Source organism: Nuphar pumila, chromosome 16, assembly GCF_984573655.1.
Source record: "Nuphar pumila chromosome 16, dmNupPumi1.hap1.1, whole genome shotgun sequence".
Lineage (NCBI taxonomy): Eukaryota > Viridiplantae > Streptophyta > Magnoliopsida > Nymphaeales > Nymphaeaceae > Nuphar > Nuphar pumila.
Window position 1 is genome coordinate 85956228 of NC_143264.1, and position 22748 is coordinate 85978975.

General features: G+C 35.6%; 1 protein-coding gene across 1 annotated transcript; it reads left to right on the forward strand.

Annotated features, from left to right (window-relative positions):
* Positions 1-15137: 15137 nt before the first annotated feature.
* Positions 15138-21773, forward strand: LOC149813968 (ABC transporter I family member 19-like). Its single transcript, XM_089991648.1, has 6 exons — positions 15138-15370; positions 17512-17672; positions 18736-18787; positions 19216-19352; positions 20497-20583; positions 21361-21773. The coding sequence occupies exons 1-6, from the start codon at positions 15193-15195 to the stop codon at positions 21643-21645; spliced, it is 900 nt and encodes a 299-aa protein (XP_089847774.1). The 5' UTR covers positions 15138-15192; the 3' UTR covers positions 21646-21773.
* Positions 21774-22748: the final 975 nt, after the last annotated feature.

The window sequence follows — 22748 nt, forward strand, 5'->3', positions numbered from 1 at the left end:
CCCTTGGACCAACAAAGAAGACACCTACATTCGTGTAAGAAGCAAAAGGGGTCCATTGGCATGACCGTTGCTCGTGTTGGACGGCTGGTTCGTGTCAAAACACTAATTTTGCATGCCTAGGAGCCAGTTTTGCCAAAAAAAGTAGGGGTTTTTATGCTCTATATGTAGAACGAAATTCGTGGGCACGAATTTCATCAAATTTTCATAAATATAGATCCTAAACCATGCCTTTCACATATGGGTTTGACTTAGGGCTATCGAAGTACAAAATAGAAAGGGTATTCGAAAGAAAACCCCTCTAAAAATTGTATTCTCTTAAAAGTCAATTTCTCATAAAATAAAACCATAAAAATTTTGAAAAACAAAAATTTTTAGTGCATTGTTCTGGGATTGTTGCATGAAAACTTATCTTTATCAAACACTACATGGCAGGAGATGATCGTTTTATTTGTTTGGGGGTCAAAACAAATATAACCATGATGAGTAGGATATGAAGCTTAGACCAGAACATAAGTTTATGAGATCGATGTGGTCTTAAATTTGGATAACATGCACACCCAAAAGTTTTTAGGAAAAAATAATTAGGTTTTTTAACTAGACTTCAATGTGAGTTTTGCTATGCAAGACAGAAGTAGGAAGCCATTTTATAAGGTAAAATATAGTAGGAAAGTCATATGTCCAAAATCGTGTAGCAATCCCTCTATATGCCAAGAGAGACATGTCAATCTGAACAATATGTCTATGTTTGCGTTCTGCACTACCATTTTGTTCCTGAGTATCGGGACAAAAAAATTGGTGTTGGATCCCACTATGACTCAAATATGGTTCTAAGGCTTTAAACTCACCACCACCATCTAATTGAAAAAATGTTATCTTCTTGCATGTATTTTCAACAAGATTTTAAACTTTTGAAATGTTTTTAGCACATCAGATTTATGAGTCAGTAAATATATCCAAGCATGCTTAGAAAAGCTATCAACAAACGCCACATAATATATCACACTATTATTGCAAAAAACTAGGGTTGGTCCCCAAACATAAGAAAAAATAAGCTCAAGAGATTGAGTGACAGAGTTAACGAAAACAAAAAATGGCAACTTATGTGATTTGCTCATTTGACATGTTGGACAAATACTAAAGAAAGTTTTATTTAAAAGTGGTAGTCCAAACTGGCCCACAAATAGACTAACAATCTTAAGAGAGAGATGACCTAGGCAACTGTGCCACTGATCAAGTGTGGGTTCTTTATTAAAATCATCAAACTTAATTGAATATAAACCATTTTTGTTAATTCCTTAGAGTAACTCTTGTCCAATCTTGGTGTCCTTAACGTAATAAAAATTAGGATGAAACTCAAACACTACTTTATTGTCCTTTGTGAATCTTTGAAAATAAAGTAGTCATTTAGTATGTAATATATCATTTAACTGAAACTTTGATGAATCAAAGAAAACAAAACTGTTCACAGTGTTAAGAATATGCAAAACCTATACCATTGTCGATTTTCATAAAATCACTGCCATAATATTCATTGTGGCCACAAGGAGTTCAAATCAGGTGCAACATGATGTGATGCTCTGGAATCAGGGTACCGGGTTTTACTGTTGCTGCCTATATCAAAATCAGTTGAATATGCATGTGGATGATCAAATTCATGTTGTCCTTGAGTAAATAAATTGTAGACTTTGGCTGTGTGACCAATTTTATCACATAACACAAACTGATGGCCATAAGCTTGATTTATGCCCTATTGGTTACCATGACCAGACAATTGGTTTTGCTTAAATTGACCACACTCTCTATTTCAGCCCCTATTGCCGTATTTCTAAAAAACTCCATAATTGCCTCAATTATTGCAAAAATTGTTTGTCTACAAAAAAATATAACTTCTACAAGATTTGACCTTTCCTCACTGTCTCTTATTTGAGCATCTTCAGCTAGAGGAAGATAATGCAATTCACTCATAATAATGGGCTCAACACAAGTAGTTATGGATGTGCAAAAAGAGGGATACTCATGAAGTAAGCCTCCAAGAACGTACATCACCGTGTCATCATCACAAATGAGCTTGCTAATCATTGCCAACTAATAACCAATGCCTTTAGCCTTTTGTATGTACTCATTAACAAATTTATCACCTTTAATCATGCTTTGTAGTTGCCCTTTCAACTGCATAACTCTTGACTGAGAGTGGGCATCATATCCTTCTCACAGGGCCTTTCAAACACAAAAAGATGTTCTCAAACCAATAACCTGTGTATGCACAGGTTTAGTAAGGGATGAGATAATCTAGCTTAAGAGGTCTTGATCTCTTCTTTTCCATGAAACATACTCAAGATTTAATTTTGAAATACCATTCTGAGTGATATATTGACTTGGACAATGATTGGATCCATTTATGAATACTTCAAAATCATAAGAAATAAGCAATAGTTTTAAAAAATTTAATGATTTATTAAAAATATTTTTCTTTAATTTTATAGAGTAAATACTATAAAAAATCTAGCAGAAAAATAATCTAATATAATTATTATAAGAATAAATCAGAAGCGTAAGTAATTTACTCTATTCCATCACAAATCCATTAAAAGTAAAGTAAGTAAATTCTTCTATCAAAATCTGATAATTTTTATATTAGACATGTTTTTGATGCATGCATGATTATTTGAAAATTTAATTCATGCTCATATATAAATTTTAGCATTTATATGAATTGATGTTTGTTTAAAATATCAAGATTTAAAGTTAGTTGAATTGTATGAAAATCGTCCAGAATTAGTTGAATTGTATGAAAATCATCCAGAATTTTTATAAAGAAATTTTGCCAAATATTGGCCAGAGCATAAAGCCATTTTTTTGATCCTGTTAAACTAAGAACTTTTTGGTATAGCATGACTATTCCATAAAAAGTAAGAGTTGCAAAATATTTGAGTCATGTCTACACACAAACTTAAATAGTTTCACCTTTACAGACAAGTGCTCATTTTGCAGAGCAACATTGAATGGGCTCGGTACATATGACCCTAGTGTTTATTTTGAAAATATATATAGGCTATTGAGCCTAGTTTTAAAAATACTAAGTCCTATAAAAGAACCCTTCAGGCCCATTCAATATTTTCTACCTTAGAAGGGGTAGTGATATAGCTAGGAGTGACATTGTTAAGTTAATTTTGGGAACAATAGATTCTCTGAGGGCTCCTATCATTCGGGTTGAGGAGGCCGAGACTATCAATATATCCTAGGTGATAGAACTCAGACTGCCACAATCAATGGATGTATTTGTCTCTCCTTTTGCAAAGTCATTGTAAAACTCTTTCTGGTCATTGACCACTTGCTTTAGGAGTCTGTTCAGTCAAGTATATGGGTAATTAACACTAGAATAGTATACCCCCAGAATGCTTCGTCTGAAATGTGAAAAGTCCCCTACGTACCAGGGTGTGATGTTAAATATCAAAACAAAGACCTTTTCTTTCACATAATTAATATGAAAACATGCATTGCTAATATCACATTTAAATATATTTTAAATTGCATAATTGTTCTTTGAAGCATGTATTTTAATTTTTGAAATTACTGAAATTATGTTTAATATTTGAATTGTCTGATTATGATAATTGCTTACCAGGTTGTCATAAGTCTGACCCTGTTTTATGGGGATTACAAGTTTAGATATAAAATAAATTACAAAGCAGTGGATGTTGGACATGTGCGACATGAAAAAACTCAGATTCCCAAGATCCCAAAATTAATTTTAAGATTTCTTCTAAATTAAACCCTAAATATTTTATTTTTTAAACCATGTATGAAGAATTTGTGTATAATATTTGTTTAAATTTAACCTTATCTTTTCTTGTATTATGGTTTGTGAAATATAATGCCCGAGATTTTTAAACCAAAGCTTAAATTTTGTTTTCGCTATTTAAAAAAAATATGTATTTTTAAAAGTTTTAAAATCTCAGGACGTTACAATTGGTATCAGAGCAAAGTTTTGGAAAATTTGGTTCAAGGTTCACCTTGTCCCTAGATCACACTGTAACTATTTATTTTAAATTTTATTTTTTTGAATAAATAAATTATTTTTCTTATAGATGACTCCTTAAGAAATGACAAAGATTATTGAAGAGTTGGCCGAGACAATTAAAAGATTAGGAAAAACTTTCTAGATACAACAAAGAATTATAGACAACTTAGATAATCAAGTTCAACAACTTTTAATAGAAAAAGAACAACTAGAAAAATGTCATAGGTGTTCACAGTCCTATCCATCACAACCATGTCCTTTAAAATTAGAAGAATGTCTATTTTGTAGGAAGACTGGACATATAGAAAGATAGTGTCAAATAAGGCTAGGATGCATTAAGAAACAATAAGCGACCGAGAGCTTACCAGATCAACGATCTCATGTAGAGATTCTTCCTTGTATAAATGAACCAATAATTATTTCTTCTGACTCATCAAAACCAGGTGTACCTAGACCCCCTACACGAATAATACCTACCCCTATAACCCTTGCCCCAACCTTAACTCCTTTAAATTTTATGTTTTCAGTTCAACCACCAGAACCTATAAATTATAACCCAACAGAACCTAGGAAAGATCTTAACCTAAATTTAAAAACCCCTAATAGAGAAGATCATCTTGCGGATCCAGACGTTTTGAGGCCTTTTCACCGACCAAGACAGACTGAAAATAAGAGGGATTACTTGAGTCAATTCCTCAATTTTTTACAGAATTTCTTTTTAGTCTTTTATGAATATGTAAATTTTTGTAAATATGGGCCTTGATGTATATTTGTTCATATGAATAAATGTTCTTTTCATCTTAATTTAAGTCTGATTATTATCTAATTATGGATTAAAAGATGCCTACCCAAGTATAAAAGAAGAGATCAAAAGAGCAGAATAATCAACATGAATTTGTTATGAAAACATTAAATAATTTAGTAGCTGTCATAAGAAATCAAACCCAGTGTAGGCAAAATCCAATCATATCTTTAGAAGCTTGTCATAATCATAGCGAAGTCTCGTATGAAAAGTTTCTTTGACTAGATCCATATACATTCTAAAAAAAGATGGTATTAGAAGTTGTAGAGGTTTGGATCCGAGAAATAAAAAAGATTTTTTTTGTTTTGAATGTGCCCGAGGATCGTAAAGTTGATTATGCAATATACCGTTTGAAAGAAAATGCGAAAAGGTGGTGGACATCCACCTTAGAAATTAAGTTTGACAACATACTCATCGCTTGGTAACAATTTGTAGAGGATTTCTATGCTGCATATTTTCTCAAGCATGAAAGAAGTCGAAAGAGAAAAGAATTCCTTGAATTACAACATAAAAAACTCTATTTGTCAGAATATATTACTAAATTCTGAAATTTGGAGAAGTACTACCCACACATCTATAATACGCAAGATGAGAGGGCAATGAAGTTTACTAGGGGACTGAAGCCGGAGCTATGAAGTAAGATTCTCACTAGTAGGCCAAAAACTTTGGACAAGATAGTGAAAATAGCTACATTGCTACAAGAAGATTGGGAAGAAATCCAAAAATGTTAATCTGAAAGATTGACTTCTCAATTTAGAGGCCAAAGGAGTTGGACTAAGAGAAATTTAGAAGGAAGAAGATTTGTCCCTTTTGCAAGGATGCTACCGATTTCATCCAGGTGACCATAACTACCAGCTGGAATGCGTCAGAGATGCTACCGATTTCATCCAGGACAACCCTGTCCTCGGGTGACTGGTGACTGTTTATATTGTGGTAAGCCGGGCCATTATATCAAAGACTCCCATAAGAGGGAGACAAATGAACATATGAAAGGTATCATTAGACTTCGTCCCCAACAATAACCCCAATACTCATACTAGCAACAACAACAACAACCATAGAATAAAAGGGCATCAGGTCGTGTTTATGACACCAATATTAATCAATTCACCAAAGGTGACCTAATTCAAGGGACTTTATTTATTGTTGAATATGTTGCACTTATTTTATTCAACTGTGGTTCAACATATTCTTTTATTTCTGAAAAAATTGCTAACTTGTTGTACATACCTATCAAGTTATTAAATTATTCATGGGAAGTGATTAACTTGATAGGATGTAAATCTTTTAGTGGGTCATATTTGCCGAATTTAGAGGTAAATATTGAAGGACATAATTTATCTGCCAATCCAATTGTATTGGATATGTTGGATTATGATGTTATTCTCGCATGAATTGGCTACATCAATACCATGCAAGAATATTATGTCAGGAAGAAAATGTGATATTTACTCAACCCGAAATTCCTAAGGTGGAATTTAAGTCATCTAATCCTATTGTTAAGAATCGAGTTATTTCTTCATTAAAGGCCCAAAGATATTTGAGGAAAGGATGCATGACCTTTCTAGTAAATATCACCCTTGCTCAGCCGACAGAGGTTTCTATTGAAAGTCTGGATGTTGTTCGTAGATTTCTAGATATTTTTTCTAAAGAATTATCAAGACTTCTTCCTCATAGAGAGATCGAAATTGGTATTGAGTTACTACCAGGAACTGGACTGATCTCCATGGCTCCTTATAGAATGGCACCAGTGAAACTTATAGAATTGAAAAAGCAATTACTGCAATTAATAGAATTGGGATTTATTAGACCAAGTACATCTCTCTCAAGAGTACCAATATTATTTATAAAGAAAAAAGATGGGTCATTAAGACTGGGTATAAATTACAGATTGCTCAATAAGGTTACAATAAAAAATAAATATCTATTGCCACACATTGAAGATTTATTTACAAAAGGCTATAGTATTTTCGAAAATTGATCTTAGACCTGGTGATCATGCATACAATTTAGGGTTTAAATCATATTAAACTATGCATGATTTCATAGAAAAATGTATTAAAATCTCAAGTTTATTGTTAGTTTCGAGAAAATGTGTAAAAATAATAAAAATTGTGAAATGCTTGAAAATGAGTTTATTTTGTAATTTAGTTTAAAGTTTATCGTTTGTAATTAAGTTAGGAGGTTAGGTTAGTAAAATAATGAGAAAAAATGTGTTTAGAATAGGTTTAGTCTTAGTTTTAATAAAAGTTAGTGAAATCGAGTTTTTTAGCAAATAAAGTTTTGTTTAGAAGTGAGGTTTTTAGAATTTTCTGGAAATTATTGGAGTTGTGGTAATTTTACCACAATCCATTTTAAAAGCCCACGCAGAAGTGGGAAAGAGTGTCTTCTCTTCCATGTGCATGAGCCCTCTCTCCTTCCCCTTCTTTCTCCTCTGGATCCTCTTACCTCTTCTTCTTCTTCTCTCTCTTTTCCCTCTCTTCTTCTTCTTCTTTCCCTTCTTTCTTCTCCGGTGGAGTGACATAGTCCGACGATGACGCAAGGAGGAGGAGTCCAACCTTCTTTCTCCCAACCAAATCTGTAAGTCTCTTCTCTTTTCCTCTTCTCTACTTCTTTTCTTTTCTTCTCTTCTTATCTCTTTTTTGTTTCACGATTTTTCCTCTTTTAAGTTTGCATACTATTATTTGTTTCTTCAGATTTCTTTTCTGCATTTTACATTTGCGCACATCACACTTTCATTGTAATTTTCTGTTGTTTGCATTTGTTCTTCAATTCTGCATTTCATTTATTGTTGTGCATTGTTTTGATTTTTAATTTTCATTTGTTCATTGTTGTATCGTGAATCACTGTTCTGCATCTGCATGCTCTCACTACATCTCAATCATCTGCATAATATTTGATCTTCATCGACATCCTAACAATCCATAGCATTGTCTGCTTCATCATCAATATTTTTCAATTCTTTCATATTGCATATTGTATTTGCCGTGATCAAAGACTCTGATCAGATTAATCAGAGCTCTTTATGATTTGCGGTAAATTCATGTTCTTAACCATGAAATCCTCTTCTGTTTTGATTTCACGGTGAGAACTGTGAATCGATTTTGCTAAGAACCAGTGGCCTTTGAGATGTTGTGAAATGCTCAGATCTGCCGTGAAGCAAGCCGAGTGCATCTGCCAGAAGCTATGCCGTAAAAGCAGATTCAGTCCATCGGACTTGCTGGAACTTTCCTAACTCTCACGCACATCCTGTGTTCACCGGCATAGCCACTGGTTTCGGTCGGATTCCATTTGATCTATCAGATTCAATTCCGCTGACCGAAATTGTATGCCAGATTTTATTTCCCCTCTGCGTCTGCCTTTATCTGCCGGATCTCTGTCATCCACCATGAAAATCTTTAGATGACCAACATTTGATCCAACATCTCTGCATCTATTCGATCGTTCCCTTCATCGGCCGGAGCCATCTGCAAATCGATTCATTCCTCTGCCCCACCGGATTTACTCCTTTTTTGCCGGAAGTCAGTTGCAGAGCGGCAGATTCATTCTTCGTTGCTGGAAAGTCGGCATTTCTCTGACAACTCTTCACCTGAATCACCATGAAGCTCATCTCTCCGGCCACCGTGAAAATCGTGGTTACTGTGTATCCATGATTTTTTTTTCACAGCATTCTAAAATTCCTTCATGACAAATGATTTTTTTGCCGTGAAGCCTCTTTTTCACGGTTTGCTTTTAAAAACATTTTCACGGTTTGCTTTTGAAAAAGGTTTTTCAAGTGTTGTTTTTAAAAATAGTTTTTCACGGGTAAGTGTTGTTTTTAAAAACAGTTTTTTCACGGGTGTGTTTGTTTTTAAAACGATTTTCATGGCAAGTGTTATTTTTTAAATTGATTTTCACAGTGTGCTTTTAAAAACAATTTTTTTATGATGTGCTTGTGTTTTTAAAATCAAAATTTTCAAGGCAATTGTTTTTAAAAGAAGTTTTTTGCGGCTTGTTTTTAAAGCGTGTTCATGGCAAAATTTTAGTTTGATTTTTTATGATAATGTTCATTTCGTAGTTCAAGCATTGCATTTTAGTTTTATTTTATATGTTGCATTTAGTTTTATTTTATCATTGCATTTTAGGCATTTTATATTTTTTAGGCATTTGAGTCATTTAGATTTTTACGTCATTGCACTTTACGACATTTTATTTGCACTTTGTATTCTCGTATTTCACATCTTTTTACAGTATTTTATATTTTTTAGTATAGTACTATTTGTTTAATATTTCTGCTTTGTGTGTTCGTGTTTCGCAGGAAAGCGCAGAGCAAAGGCAAGCGAGCGGGATACGCGGTGGTGCAGTTTGACACGTGACACAAGGCACAAGCACAAAAGACATTTTTGTTTTCTTCTAGATTAGGAATTTTAATTTTCCATTTAAATTTGGGGTTCATAATAAAACCATTTTTAAACCCTCTGCGTAGGGTATTCATTTGTTGTAATAGTTAATTAGTTTTACTTTCCTCGTGCTTTTTTATTTTATCAATAAAGAATAGTTAATTGCTTGTTTGAATACAAAGTATTCCTCATTCCCTGAGTTCGACCCGATCTCTACCACTTGTGAGAACCAGTTTTATATTTGGTGTTTGGTTTTCACATTACTTTTCATATAAAAATATTTTCAAAAATCATTTTCTTAAAAATAGACATCGTCTGAATATCATAAGCTCAGAATTAAAGAAAAAAATATTCCTAAGACAACTTTTCAAACAAGGTATGAACATTATGAATTTATAGTCAGGCCTTTCGGACTTACTAATACACCAACAACCTTTATGGATCTTATGAATTGTGTGTTCAGGCCATTTGTAGATATATTTTTGATTATTTTTATTGATGATATTTTAATATATTTTAAGAGTAAAGAACAACATCAAGAACATTTAAGAATTATTCTGGATACTTTGAGAAACAATCAATTATATGCCAAATTCTCTAACTGCAAATTTTGAGTGGAAAAAGTTATATTTTTGGGACATATAATATCAAAAGATGGAATCTCTATTGATCCTGCCAAAGTGGAAGTTGTGTTAAAATAAAAATAACCTAAGAATATTATAAATATTCAAAGTTTCCTTGGACTTGTGGGATATTATAAAAAATTCATTCAAGATTTCTCCCATATAGCGTCATCGATGATCAAACTTCTAAAAAAGGGTGTTAAATTTGATTGAGATTCTAAATATGAAGAAAGTTTTCAATTTTTGAAAGAAAAGCTCACTTCAACCCTAGTGCTAACTCTACCTTTAAGTCAAGAAATATTTGTGGTATACATAGATGCTTTCAGAACAAGTTTGGGTTGTATATTGATGCAAAACCGAAAAGTTATTGCTTATGCATCAAGACAATTGAAAAATCATGAGAAGAATTATCCAACTCATGACTTAGAAATTGCAACAATTGTTTTTGCACTAAAGATCTAAAGATATTATTTATGTGGTGAACAATTTGAAATATTTAGCGATCACAAGAGCCTCAAATATTTATTATAAAAAAAAAGAATTGAATATGAGACAATGATATTGGCTAGAATTTATTAAATACTATGAGTTTACCCTTTCTTATCATCCTGGAAAGATGAATATTATATCTGATGTCCTTAGCCGCAAAGTTGAAGGTACTTTGGCAAATCTTGTAGAAAAAAATGAAAACTTATTGAACATTTCATCAATTGGAAATCATTTATGATAAAATCTGGGAAAATTCGATTATCCAATTTGATAATTCGACCTGAAATCTTCACTCGAATCACTGCCTTACAAAATAAAGATCCTCAATGTGAAGAATTTCTAGCAAGAGCTCAACAAAAGGATGATGTTTCTTTCTGACTCAAAGAAGATGAGAGCATCTTAATGCAATATCGAATATGGATGCTGAATAACCATAAATTAAGGAATGGAATACTTGAAGAGGCTCATAAAAGTAAGTATACTATTCACCCAGAATGTATAAAATGTTCAAAGATTTACAGAAAAAGTATTGGTGGAATGGTATAAAGAGGGATGTGACAAACTATGTATCTAAGTGCTTGTTTTGCCAGCAAGTAAAGGCCGAACATCAGAAACCTGGTGGAATGATGCAACAAATTAAAATTTCACAATGAAAGTGAGAAGAAATTACTATGAATTTCCTACTAGGTTTGCCTAAGACTCAGAAGCAACATGATGCAATTTAGGTTATTATTGACCGATTAACTAAATCAGCTCATTTTTTGCCTATTCGAATAAATCAATCTTTGAAAAGTCTGGCAGATTTATATATTCGAGAAATTATAAGGCTGCATGGAATTTTGATTTCAATTATCTCTGATCATGATCCCAGATTTACTTCTCGATTCTGGAACCAACTTCAACAGGCTTTGGGAACAAAATAAAACTTTAGTTTTGTATTCCATCTCCAAACTGATGGACAATTAGAGCGTACCTTACAAACTTTGAAAGATATGCTACACACTTGTATGCTAGAATGAAAAGTAGATTGAGATGTTCATATTATACTAGTTGAATTTTCTTATAATAACAATTATCATACCATTATTAGAATGACGCTATACAAAGCTTTATATGGAAGACCCTATCGATCACCACTCTATTGGTATGAAATTGATAAACAAAAGTTAGAATCACCAATAATATTATAGCATTACACACAACAAGTAAATATGATTCGAGACAGACTGCATGTTACTCAGAACCGACAAAAAGGTTACACTGATCAAAGATGTAAGAAACTCACTTTTGAAGTTGATGATATGGTTTTTGTTAAATTAGCTCCAACCAAAAATGTGTTCAGATTCAGAAAGAAAGAAAAATTAAGCCTCAGATTTGTTGGACCTTTTAAAAATTTAGAAAGGATCAACAAAACAACATACAAAATTGCATTGCCTCCTCAATATACGCAGATTCATAATGTATTTTATGTTTCAATATTACGAAAATACATTTATGATCCATCCCATATTATCCAACATCAGGATATAGCAATTCGAGAAGATATGACCATCGAAGAAAAGCCATTAAAAATTATGGATAGAAGGGATCAAGTATTAAGAACAAAGACTATCCCTCTAGTTAAAGTCAAATTAATAACAACATCATGAGATCGAAGAATGTATATGGACACTAGAAAATAATATCAGGGAGAAGTATCCAGAATTATTCAATTAATTTGTATAGTAAATTTCAAGGACGATTTTTTTTAGGAGGGTAGAATGTAATACTTGAAAAAATTTAATAATTAATAAATTATAAAAAAGATTCAAGTTTTTAATTCTGATCTATTCTGGATTAGGAGTGGCAATTTCTGACACGACCCGCCAACCCGACCTGCCAACCCGCCTCTTAGGCGGGTTCGGGTTGGGCTTAAGCCAACCCGTTTAATAAACGGGTCGACCCGCGTAACCCGTTTATTAAACAGGTCGGGTTCGGGTTGGGGGTATGCCAACCCGCCAACCCGGCTGACCCGTTTAATAAACGGGTTAGGCGGGTGGGTCAACCCGCCAACCCGTCTGCCAACCCGCCAACTCGACCCGCCAACCCGACCCGTCAACCCGACCCGCCAACCTGCCTACCTGCCAACCCGATCCGTCAACCCGCCAACCTGACCCGCGAACCTGAAAACCCGTTTACCCGACCCAACCCATTTATTAAATGGGTTGGCGGGTCGTGTCGGGTTACCCGTTTATTAAACGGGTCGGGTTCGTGTTTGCCACAGCCGACCCGTTTAATAAACGGGTCGGGTTCGGGTTGAGGTATGCTGACACGCCAACCCGCCAACCCGACCCGATTGCCACCCCTATTATGGATATAAGTTATTGTCTTAAAACCTAAATTTTTGAGTTAAGTATTGATTGAAGTGAAAACTTGAACTTATATTTGAAATCTTGATAAAATCAAGTAGAGAATTGCTCAAAATATGGAATTCAGGGATATTTTTATAATAAATTAAATTGTCATGGGAAAAATGGTAATTTTCTAAGCTAGTGGCATTTTTTGGTAAAATCTCCAACTATATAAGGATAAAATGATAACTTTTCTTTTAGGGATATTTTTAGGGAATTAATAAAGTTATCAGGGGTAAACCGATAATTTTCACCCTAATGGCGGGCCTAGTAAATTTTTGAACTATAAAATGATAATAAATTAACTTTCAAATTTCCATATGGCATTTCTGAAATATGAGATTTAAACAGGGGTAGTCTAGGTATAAAAAAATAGGAAATTAAATAAAATATAATATTTTATATTATTTTATTTCAAAGACCATGGTTTTGAAAAACCATAGGCCCAAAACCATGGGCTGCCATGTGTCATCTCACAGTGAGGAGGTGACATCCAACCCCCTTCTCTTTTTGACAAATGTCAAAAAAAATACAAAAGTAATAAAAAAATGACTTGTCATAAAAAAATCATTTTTATTTAACTCAAGTGACATTAGCGACACCCAACCCTTTTCTCTTTCCAACAAATGTCAGAAAAAAATACAAAAGTAATAAAAACTAACAAGTGTCATAAAAAAATCAAATTTTTTTATTTAACTCAAGTGACAAATGTCACTTGAGTGAGGCCCATAGGGGGGCAGCACCTCCTCTCAATATTTTACATTGGCTTCTGAAAATATTAACTTCATAATATTTTTTATATTTGTTACATAGTTTTTGTTAAATTACTTACTACTGCGTTACCAACAGGGGCTCTGCTTGTCTGGTAGGAGCATTTAATGCACTTTACCTTGTGTTGGGATGCCGTAAGTTCGAATCTCAATGATATTAGTTGTATAACTGGTAGGGGTCTGCTTAACCCGAGCTTTCTTTGTAAAAAAAAAAATCTTACAACATTGCAAGATTCTAGCAATCTCAACCAGAGATCCTCAAATTCATTTTCTAAATCAAACTTGAGATATGAGGATGGGAAGGTTTTAGCCTAAGACCATAGTGACAAAAGTTTAGAACAACAAAATATCAACAATAAAAAATATGGGAGATTTTGAAAACTTTCATAGATCTCACATTTTTTGGCAAAATATCTGTAGTAAAAAATAAATTAAAAAGTATAAAAATAAATTTTATTAGAAAATATAAATAAAACATATTTTAAAATAAAAATCTTGGGGGTTTTCATGATAAATATTTGCTAAAAACATAAATATCGTAATATTTGTCACGATTTAAAAATTTTGTGAGAAATTACCATTTTAAACTTTTAGGTCTCCACCCTTGCCCCATCTCAAAATTTTGCCCTCCATCCTTGCCTTCATCTCCACACAAGTTTTGATTTTAACCTCCATTCCCTGTTTTATGTCCTCCATCCCTGGTCCAAACGGGGTGAGGTGGGGTGTGGCCTCGCTTACCTGGTTCTTCTGTTGCTGTCGCCTTACGCCGTTGAAGGAAGGAGAGGAAGAAAATGAGCGCTTGCACAACTTGTTAGAGGAAGGAGGATAAAAGATTCGAGAAAATATTTTAAGTTTGGGTTATATATATATATATATATATATATATATATATATATATATATATATATATGTGTGTGTGTGTGTGTGAGATTATGTAATATGTATAAGAGTATAATGATAATTTTCTTAACAGAGATCGGGGGTGGGGCAAGGGCAAGAGTAAGCTCATCCCCGCTTCATCCCCACACCGGTTTTGATTTTAACCTTTATCCTCGTACCATTCTCTGTTTCATATCCTCCATCCCCGATCCAAATAGGGCGAAGCTGGGCGAGCCAGTTTCCCCAAGTCCACTTCAGCCGCTTCATGGGCCTCCTCCTAAACGTATCCGTGAATCTCCTCAAACACTCACCGAATGCAAACCCTTGATTCTCACCCTTCCACCATTCAAAAATTGTCAAAAAGCAAATCGATAAGATCACCAGTAAATGAAGAATTGAAAGTAAAGGAGAGAAAAAACAATGAATAAATCAAAGGGAGTCCACCTACTGCGTTCATTGCAATGTGGATTCGGTGAGTCCACGTCAAACACACGCTATGAAATCATTGAGGTTACGCGCATGAAGCGTGACCACCGATCAGAGAGAGAGAGAGAGTTAAAATTACATCATATACTAAACGAGTCAGGTTGAGCTTTAGCATAGTGAGTCTTTGTGTTTAAATCTTATTATTTTTATTCTCTCTCTCTCTCTCTCTCTCTCTATATATATATATATATATATAAACGAACCAGCTTGAACCCGGTTCCTGTAGCTTGAGCTCGAACACTTCGTGTTCGGTTCGTGTGGCGCATACCTAAAATTATAAAAGGCGCGGGAGCGAAGAGTGCGCCGGTGAGGCGACGTCGCGCGCTTTCAAAACTGAAGAGGGCGGATGATAGATGGGAAGGGCGTCGGAGCAAGCGGTAATGGAAGGGGAGGAGAGACAGGGCAATGCTTACAGCATCAACGTGAAGGGACTTAACTTCGCGTACGAGAACCAACCGCTTCTCTTCGCTGATTTCAATCTCAGCATCTCTCCTGGCTCCCGTTGCCTCCTCATCGGCGCTAACGGATCCGGTAACTCTCTCGATTTCTCGCGCTCTATTTGCTCTAATTTGTGGTTTTAGCCATCTCTGAGATTTTTTGGCGAAGGAAGCGGGTTCAGGGCTCGGTTTTACGGTTTATTGTTTATCCGTTTCATCGAACACCATAGAACGGTTGCTTTGCTCGCTGAAGGGTCAGGTTACTCGATTTCAATCCAAGTATCTCTCCTGGCTCCTCTTGCTTCCTCATCGGCACTAATGGATCTAGAGATTTGATTTACAGCTCTCAATTTTCTCTGATTTCTGGTTTTGGATGTCTCTGAATTTTAACTTTCGATCGAGGAAGCGTGTTTTCTTTTCATCGAAGGCTGTGGAACTGTGCTGACAGATCTGATTGCTTGATTTCGATCTCAGTATTTCTCCTGCCTCCCGTTGCCTCCTCATCGAAGCTAACGGGTCCAGTAACTTGATATGGGCTTTCGATTAAGTATAGTTTTTTTCGAGGAACTGATTTTTGAGCTCCAATATTACTTTTTTTTCTCGGTTTATCGTATCATCAAACACTGTGGAACAGTTACTTCATGTGCTGACGGATCTCGTTTCCTGATTTCCTGCCTTCCGTTTCCTGTTTTTTTTTTCCTGCCTTCCCACTTGTCTGTTTTTCTTCTTATTCTTTACACCCCCAACCACACCCATATACCTCCTTCCTCCCCGATTGTAGGTTTAGGCTTTTAGCTTAATACGAATTTGGAGTTTGAAGATCCAACCGGGTCATTTTCTTACAATTTTGCTTGTTCTGATGGTACAAACGGGTAGATTGTTAATTCTATGGTGTTAGGCTAAATATATTTGATCTCTTTGCTCCCATTCATTGCACAATATTCCGAGTTTCTGAGTAAGTTCGGAATGAAAATGCAAGCGTTTGGAAATCTGGCTTCCCTCATGGTCTGTTTAAGGTTTTTGCTTGTTTCAGTTGTTTCTTTATGTAAATGCTGTGGAGTTGTTACTTGGGGTGTTAGCATAGGTAAGTTCGAGTATGCAATCTTATTCTCGTCACTGGTATCGGCACTGGGATATGTCTGTGTTATGTGATTGAAAAAATTACCGTTTTTTTTCATTAACCATTGACTGGGTACTTGTTTTAGTTGGTAGCAGTTGACTGGGTACTTGTTTTAGTTGGTAGCAGTTGCTATAGCTTCAACACTAGAGTGACAGTGATTTTTCTTCCTTTTTGTTAGCTTTCAATCTTTAACTTAGTGAACCTTCTGAATATGTAATTTCTCAAATAAGTTTAGCAGAGCTGTGTGATACTTTTTCTGACACTAGATACCTTAAAAAAACATGATAATTGCATTTTGTGTGTGTGTGTGATCCAAATTCCAAAATACCCTTGCCTCTATCAAGGCAAAACATCACTGTGGAATTTAAAAGGGAATGCTTTTTAAAAATTGCCTCTATCTACACAGTGCTTCTTGATTGATGAAAAATTGTCACTGGTTTGCATGGTTTTGGATGTTTGTGTCACTTAGTTTCATTTATAATATTCACTTCTAATGCTTAATGCCATTCTTGGATATTATTTCTATGAGTTTGTTATTGCATGTGCTTCCATTGGGTTTGGAATCCTATATTTATTGTGAGCCTAATGATGCATATATGGTGGAATTTGTGGTAGAGAGAGGTTTTTTGGACAGCCAAAAATAAGGGATGATTGGTGGTACAGGGGCTCAAGGTCAACGGACAAAAAAGTATAGCATGGACATGACATAATGAATAGTGAGAAATGAAAGCAAGTGGAAATTTGAGGATAAGCTATGTTATACTTTGGAACAGGGGAGCAAAGGATGAATTGCTTAAAATAGTGTAAAAACAATAAAAAATTTTCCGAGCCCCGCATTGAAGCGGTCATTGGGTATTGTTCACTCAATGGTTGTTCTTTTGCTTCTCTAATGCCAGGAGATGAGGTCTTGCAAGTGTTACATGTACAAACTATCCTGACTCTCCTGAGTAAGAACCATCTATTGCAAAAAATGCTTCATTTTGAGTTTCTCGTTTAGATATTTATGATGATATGACTCACTCCTTGACTCCAAGAAACGATGTCTCTGATATTCAAATTTCAAATCTTTCAAAATAGGGCTGGTCTGACAGTTTTTCGTTCCCTTGTTTGGACAGGGAAGACGACTTTGTTAAAAATCTTAGCAGGAAAGCACATGGTGGGAGGCAGAGATGTAGTAAGAGTGCTCAATTCTTCTGCTTTTCATGATACACAACTTGTTTGTAGTGGTGATCTTGCTTATTTGGGAGGTTCATGGAGTAAGACTATTGGTTCTGCTGTAAGTTCACTGCAACTATTCTATGATTTTGATGCAATCTTTCTTTTTGTTTCACTTTATTTCTGAAAATAATACATGGTGAATGGGTGAAATACTATACTTTAGCTTTAAATGCATATCCATGGTCTCTATTTTGGGTTTTATCCAACTTAAATGTAACTTTCACATGTAAAAAGGCATCCTACTTGTGATATTCTGAACCATGAGTCTTGGAAACCTGTTTTATATTCTGATGTGGGATTGGACCTATATTTTCAATAAATCCTCATTGAATGTCACAAGCTCTGCTAGTGAAAAATGATCACTTGGCCTTTTAGTCTTCACAACGGTGTATTGACTTCTTAATGCTATTATTAACTCTGTTTTCTCTTTGATGCAAATTTCTTAGATAAAGAAAAAATAGCTATTCTTCACTCTTTGTTTTTTTTTCTGATTAAAATCTTTGTTAAAAAAGTTCTTTCGTATTTATTAAAATTTTGCTTTTCAAATTGTGGTATCCTTCTAAAAGGTGCATGCTGTGAGAAATTCTTGCCCATGTTATGTAAAGACAAGTATAAAGTATAGATTATAATTTTTTAGATGGTTGGTGTCAGTCGCCTGATGTCTCTAGCTTGATTAAAGTTTTTTGGTAGCTGGCCCCATACTCTGGTCGTTCATTGCTAATTTTGTCTTGTGATATCAATTAGCTAGGGAATCTGAATGCTGGCATGATATTGTCCAAACTTATGTTGCGAGAAAAAAGTTGGGTGTGCAATCATGATTAGGCAATTTAAACCTCAACTTTTGTGCTGGTCGCACTATAATTCATTTCATTCATATGGGATTGAAGGTTGGTTGCGAATGCCCAGATACTAGGGCTTCATATGGCTCCTAAAATATTAATCTAGATATAAGTAGCTGACTGGTACTTTCCTTTTGGGTAATTCATTTTGCTTCAAAGAGGTAGACTTATGAGTAGGGCTAAAACATTGGCCTTGCTTCTTCAAAGTGCTCTTTCCAAAGCATTGCATGAATTTAATTTGTAATTGGATGACTTACTGTATTTCATTTCATATACTTACAGGGGGAGGTTCCATTGCAAGGTGATTTCTCAGCTGAACATATGATTTTTGGAGGTATGCTATTGCTGATATGCATAATTTGGAAGCCAGTTTTTTTTTTATTCCATCTTTTTCTTTCTGGTTTTCCCTTTGGATTATTTTTGAGTTAAATATTTTGCAAAGAGTCAACTGTTGATATCTCCAAGCTGCTTTATTTAATGGTCATTTTGAGGAACCTGGATAATCATATGGAATGTGAGCCACCCATCTTTTTCTTTGATGAGGGAATCCCTCTTTTTCTTTTCTTTATCTTTTTTTTTCTCTCTCTATGACCTGTGTGTGTATGTGTGCTTGCAAGTGCTATTTGATGTGGGAGCCCCTTTCTTGTCTTCCATTATTTTTTGAAGACCATATGTCACTAATTGAGTTAGAGGAATGGGTTGTGCTAGATCATCTGGTTTTCTTTTAATTTCCCTTTGTTTGTTTCTATTTTTTCTTTGCAGTTGAAGGGATAGATCCTGTTAGGAGGGAGAAGCTGATTGAGCTGCTCGACATCGATCTGCAGTGGCGGATGCATAAAGTGTCTGATGGGCAGCGCCGTCGAGTTCAAATATGTATGGGGCTTCTTCATCCTTTCAAGGTAAGCCATTATGGTATGAACACCAGCATATGTTGTAGTTACTAATATTATTGTACAAGTAGAAGAGCAAAAAGCGGCTTTCAGGAGTGCAAATTATATCAACAGTTTGAACTGATTTCCTAAGCTAAATCCAATATATGCATGAAATGTAAGTTTGAGTGTCAACTCCTCTGGTTATGATTCAGTCCCTATGAGCTTAGTTGATTTTTTTAGGTGTTGCTGTGTGATTTGGATCTTCATATACTTGATTAAATGGTTTGCGATATGTTATTGTTCAAAAGAGGCCTTGGTCACACATTCAGAATGTTAGCATCCAAGACCCTGATGGACTTGGGTGGGCAACTTGTGATGTTTTGTTATCCAAGTAACCTGAATTTTTATCCATTTCTGCAAATGGTTCAAGTGGCGAGTCTCATGATGTTTTCTTGAATTTATCCGTGGTAGGCTTTTTACCATGTCCAATACTAAGACATATTGTGTGCACTTGTCTGTTCTGTCTCAACCTGAAGATATGCATTTGCCCGTAAAGTGTTATTCTGATGTTTTCATGTGTAGCTAATCTATGGTGATGGGTAGTGTTCTATCTTGGCAGAAGCCCTTGTCGAAATTGAGGTACTCTCAAGTTGGTAATTATAATAGATAAAATTTCTAATCTCATTTGACGAATGCACCAAGTGCTAGTTAGATTTGTACTCTTAATGAAGGATATTGGGATCAAATCCCATTAGGGGCAACCCATGGGTTGACTATTAGGGGAGGAAAAGGAAAGGAATACACCTTGAGGCATGTACTTGTGAGGATGTGGGGTTGCTTTAGTGTGTCCAGGACCTTTAGAAACTTATCACTTTGTGGCTGGCCCAATGGGCGACAATCACACATCTTCATTTGATGTTGGTAAAATGGGATTACCATAAATAGCAATATGAAGTTCAGAGCTCTCAGCAGATGAAATTTGTCATTTCAAGGCCAAATGCATGGATAAATGAAAAAATCTGTTAATGCTGATGGTCTAATTAATCTTGGCCTTCTCTATTATCCTTTTAGCTTGACTATTTCATCAAAGTGGGAGCATAATTAGTTGATGAACATGGGTTCTTTTTCTATATCTATATGACTCAACTACATTCGCTTTGCTAAATTACAGGTGTTGCTATTGGATGAAGTCACCGTGGACTTAGATGTTGTTGCACGGATGGATTTGCTTGATTTTTTCAAGGAAGAGTGTGAACAGGTGTGGATAATGTGAACTACTTTTTTTCTAAGGGCTTGTTTGTTTCATGCTACTTTCATGGGAAAGCACTAAGCTGACAATCCTTTTTTTTCCCTTTCCCACCATGAATGTAACAACCATGAAATCATCATTGTGGGAAAGTGCTATGCTGGCACTAGTGGGCCCCAGTTTTTTCCACCACCTACCACTTTTTATGTGAATCCTTTCGTACCTTCTCTCTTATGAAAGCTTTATCATGGGAAGGCTGAGCTGACAGGATTTTTAGAATTTCGTGCCCCTTCTCATGAAAGACCTTTCCCTTAATGGGAATGAAACAAACAGACCCAAAGGCCTCATTTTTTTTCATGTAACTTACATGCTAAAGTGCTGAGCTGGCAACCCTGATATTATCTTTTCCCACCATGAATGAAACAAACACCAAAGTGCCATGCTGACACAAGTGGGCTCTAGTTTTTTCCACCACCTGCTACTTTTTGTGTAAATCCGTCCATTCCTCCCCTCCTATGAAAGCTTTCACATGGACTGAGCTGGCAGGATTTTTTTAGAAATCTGTGCCCATCCCATGTAAATCCTTTCCTTTACATGCAAATGAAACAAACGAGGCCTAAGCAAAAACTGAACAGGGGAGGGAAAATAAGAACACTGTAGCTTCCTACTTTATAATTCATCCATGTGCTTGCGTGATTCTTTATGTGCACTTTGCACGTATGTTTGTTGATTATATTGCGGGTTGGAGAAATTCTATATGATTTCAAGCTAATTGAAGTTTTCTCTCAGAGAAGGGCGACCGTTGTTTATGCTACCCATATATTTGATGGTTTGGAAACGTGGGCCACTCATGTGGCCTACATTGAAGATGGTGACCTGAGGCGTGTCGAGAAGCTCTCCGATCTGAAAGAAATGAGAAACACCGAGAACCTGCTTTCCGTTGTAGAATCGTGGCTGCGGAGTGAGAGCAAGAACAAGAGGAAGGTCTTAAAACCCACAAGCCAAGTGAGTAGGGCCTCTCCCTTTGATGGTTCCCCCTTCAGATCATCGAGACACATGGCTTATTATCGTTGATGTTTTTAATCCCCAATGCTAGTGCGCCTTTTGTATGGTTATTTAGTTTGTTCGTTTAGGTTTCCATGTATGATTGTCATTTTTTTGAGGTGATCTATAAGTAATCTGTATCCGTATGTCATAGCTAAGGGTGTGCGTGGTCACTTGTTTCAGCTGTATTATTACTTGTTCCGACTTCCAAGTAAATCTCTGAGGTTCCTGCTTTGCGATGGACATGTCTGGATCTATGCCATCCATGTTCCCTTCAACACACGGTGGTGGTCAGTTGGGTTCCACTCATCCCCTATGTCATCCCCCATCTTCGTGGCCCTCTTAAATCTCATGATGCAAATTGTTTTGATCAAATCTGATCCTATAGGTGTATTCAGTATGGTTGATTTGATAAGAATCAACCCTTGGATCATATTTTTTTCAACAAAAAAATTTAATCTTTCAAGTCACAAAATTTTGTGTTTTGTCAACCGTGTTGATTTTTAATCGCCAAAAAATCATGTACACAAATCTTATTTTGATGATTTAAACTTTGATCTTCACTAAATGAATGGTGTAGATCACATCTGTTGGGTCCGATTTGATCAAAACAACTTGCATCGATGAAGTCCCAAGGAGGGTTATGAAGACAGGGATGACATGGGGGATAAATGGAACCCCATTTGGGGTGGTGGTTGCTTGGTGAGTGGTGATGAAATCGTTCCGAGCCATTCTACCCAGGCAACGGTATCAACTCCCTTGTTTTCGTGCAATGTATAGATCTGGCCCTCGAGCCAAAGACTTGAGGTGGATGACTTTGTGCTGCTAATAGGGGTGTGCACGATCTCTTGGTTAATGTGTGCTGCTATGGCTCTTGGGCCCATGGATGTCAACAGACTGGGCCTGGGCCAGATATCTTATATGGGATCTTTAAGCATTTCCTAGATATTATTACTTATAGAATCACACCTGATTAAGCCCCCAGGGGTTTGCTGCAGTGGGATGGGGCCTAGGCTGCTAGACTGTCAGACAAGGTTCCAAGTCAATGGGCGTCAACCCCTTGCATTATAGCAGAAGCAAGGTGACTCCCTGGGGATGAGGGGTGACGACCCTGTGCAATAAAAGTGGAGAAG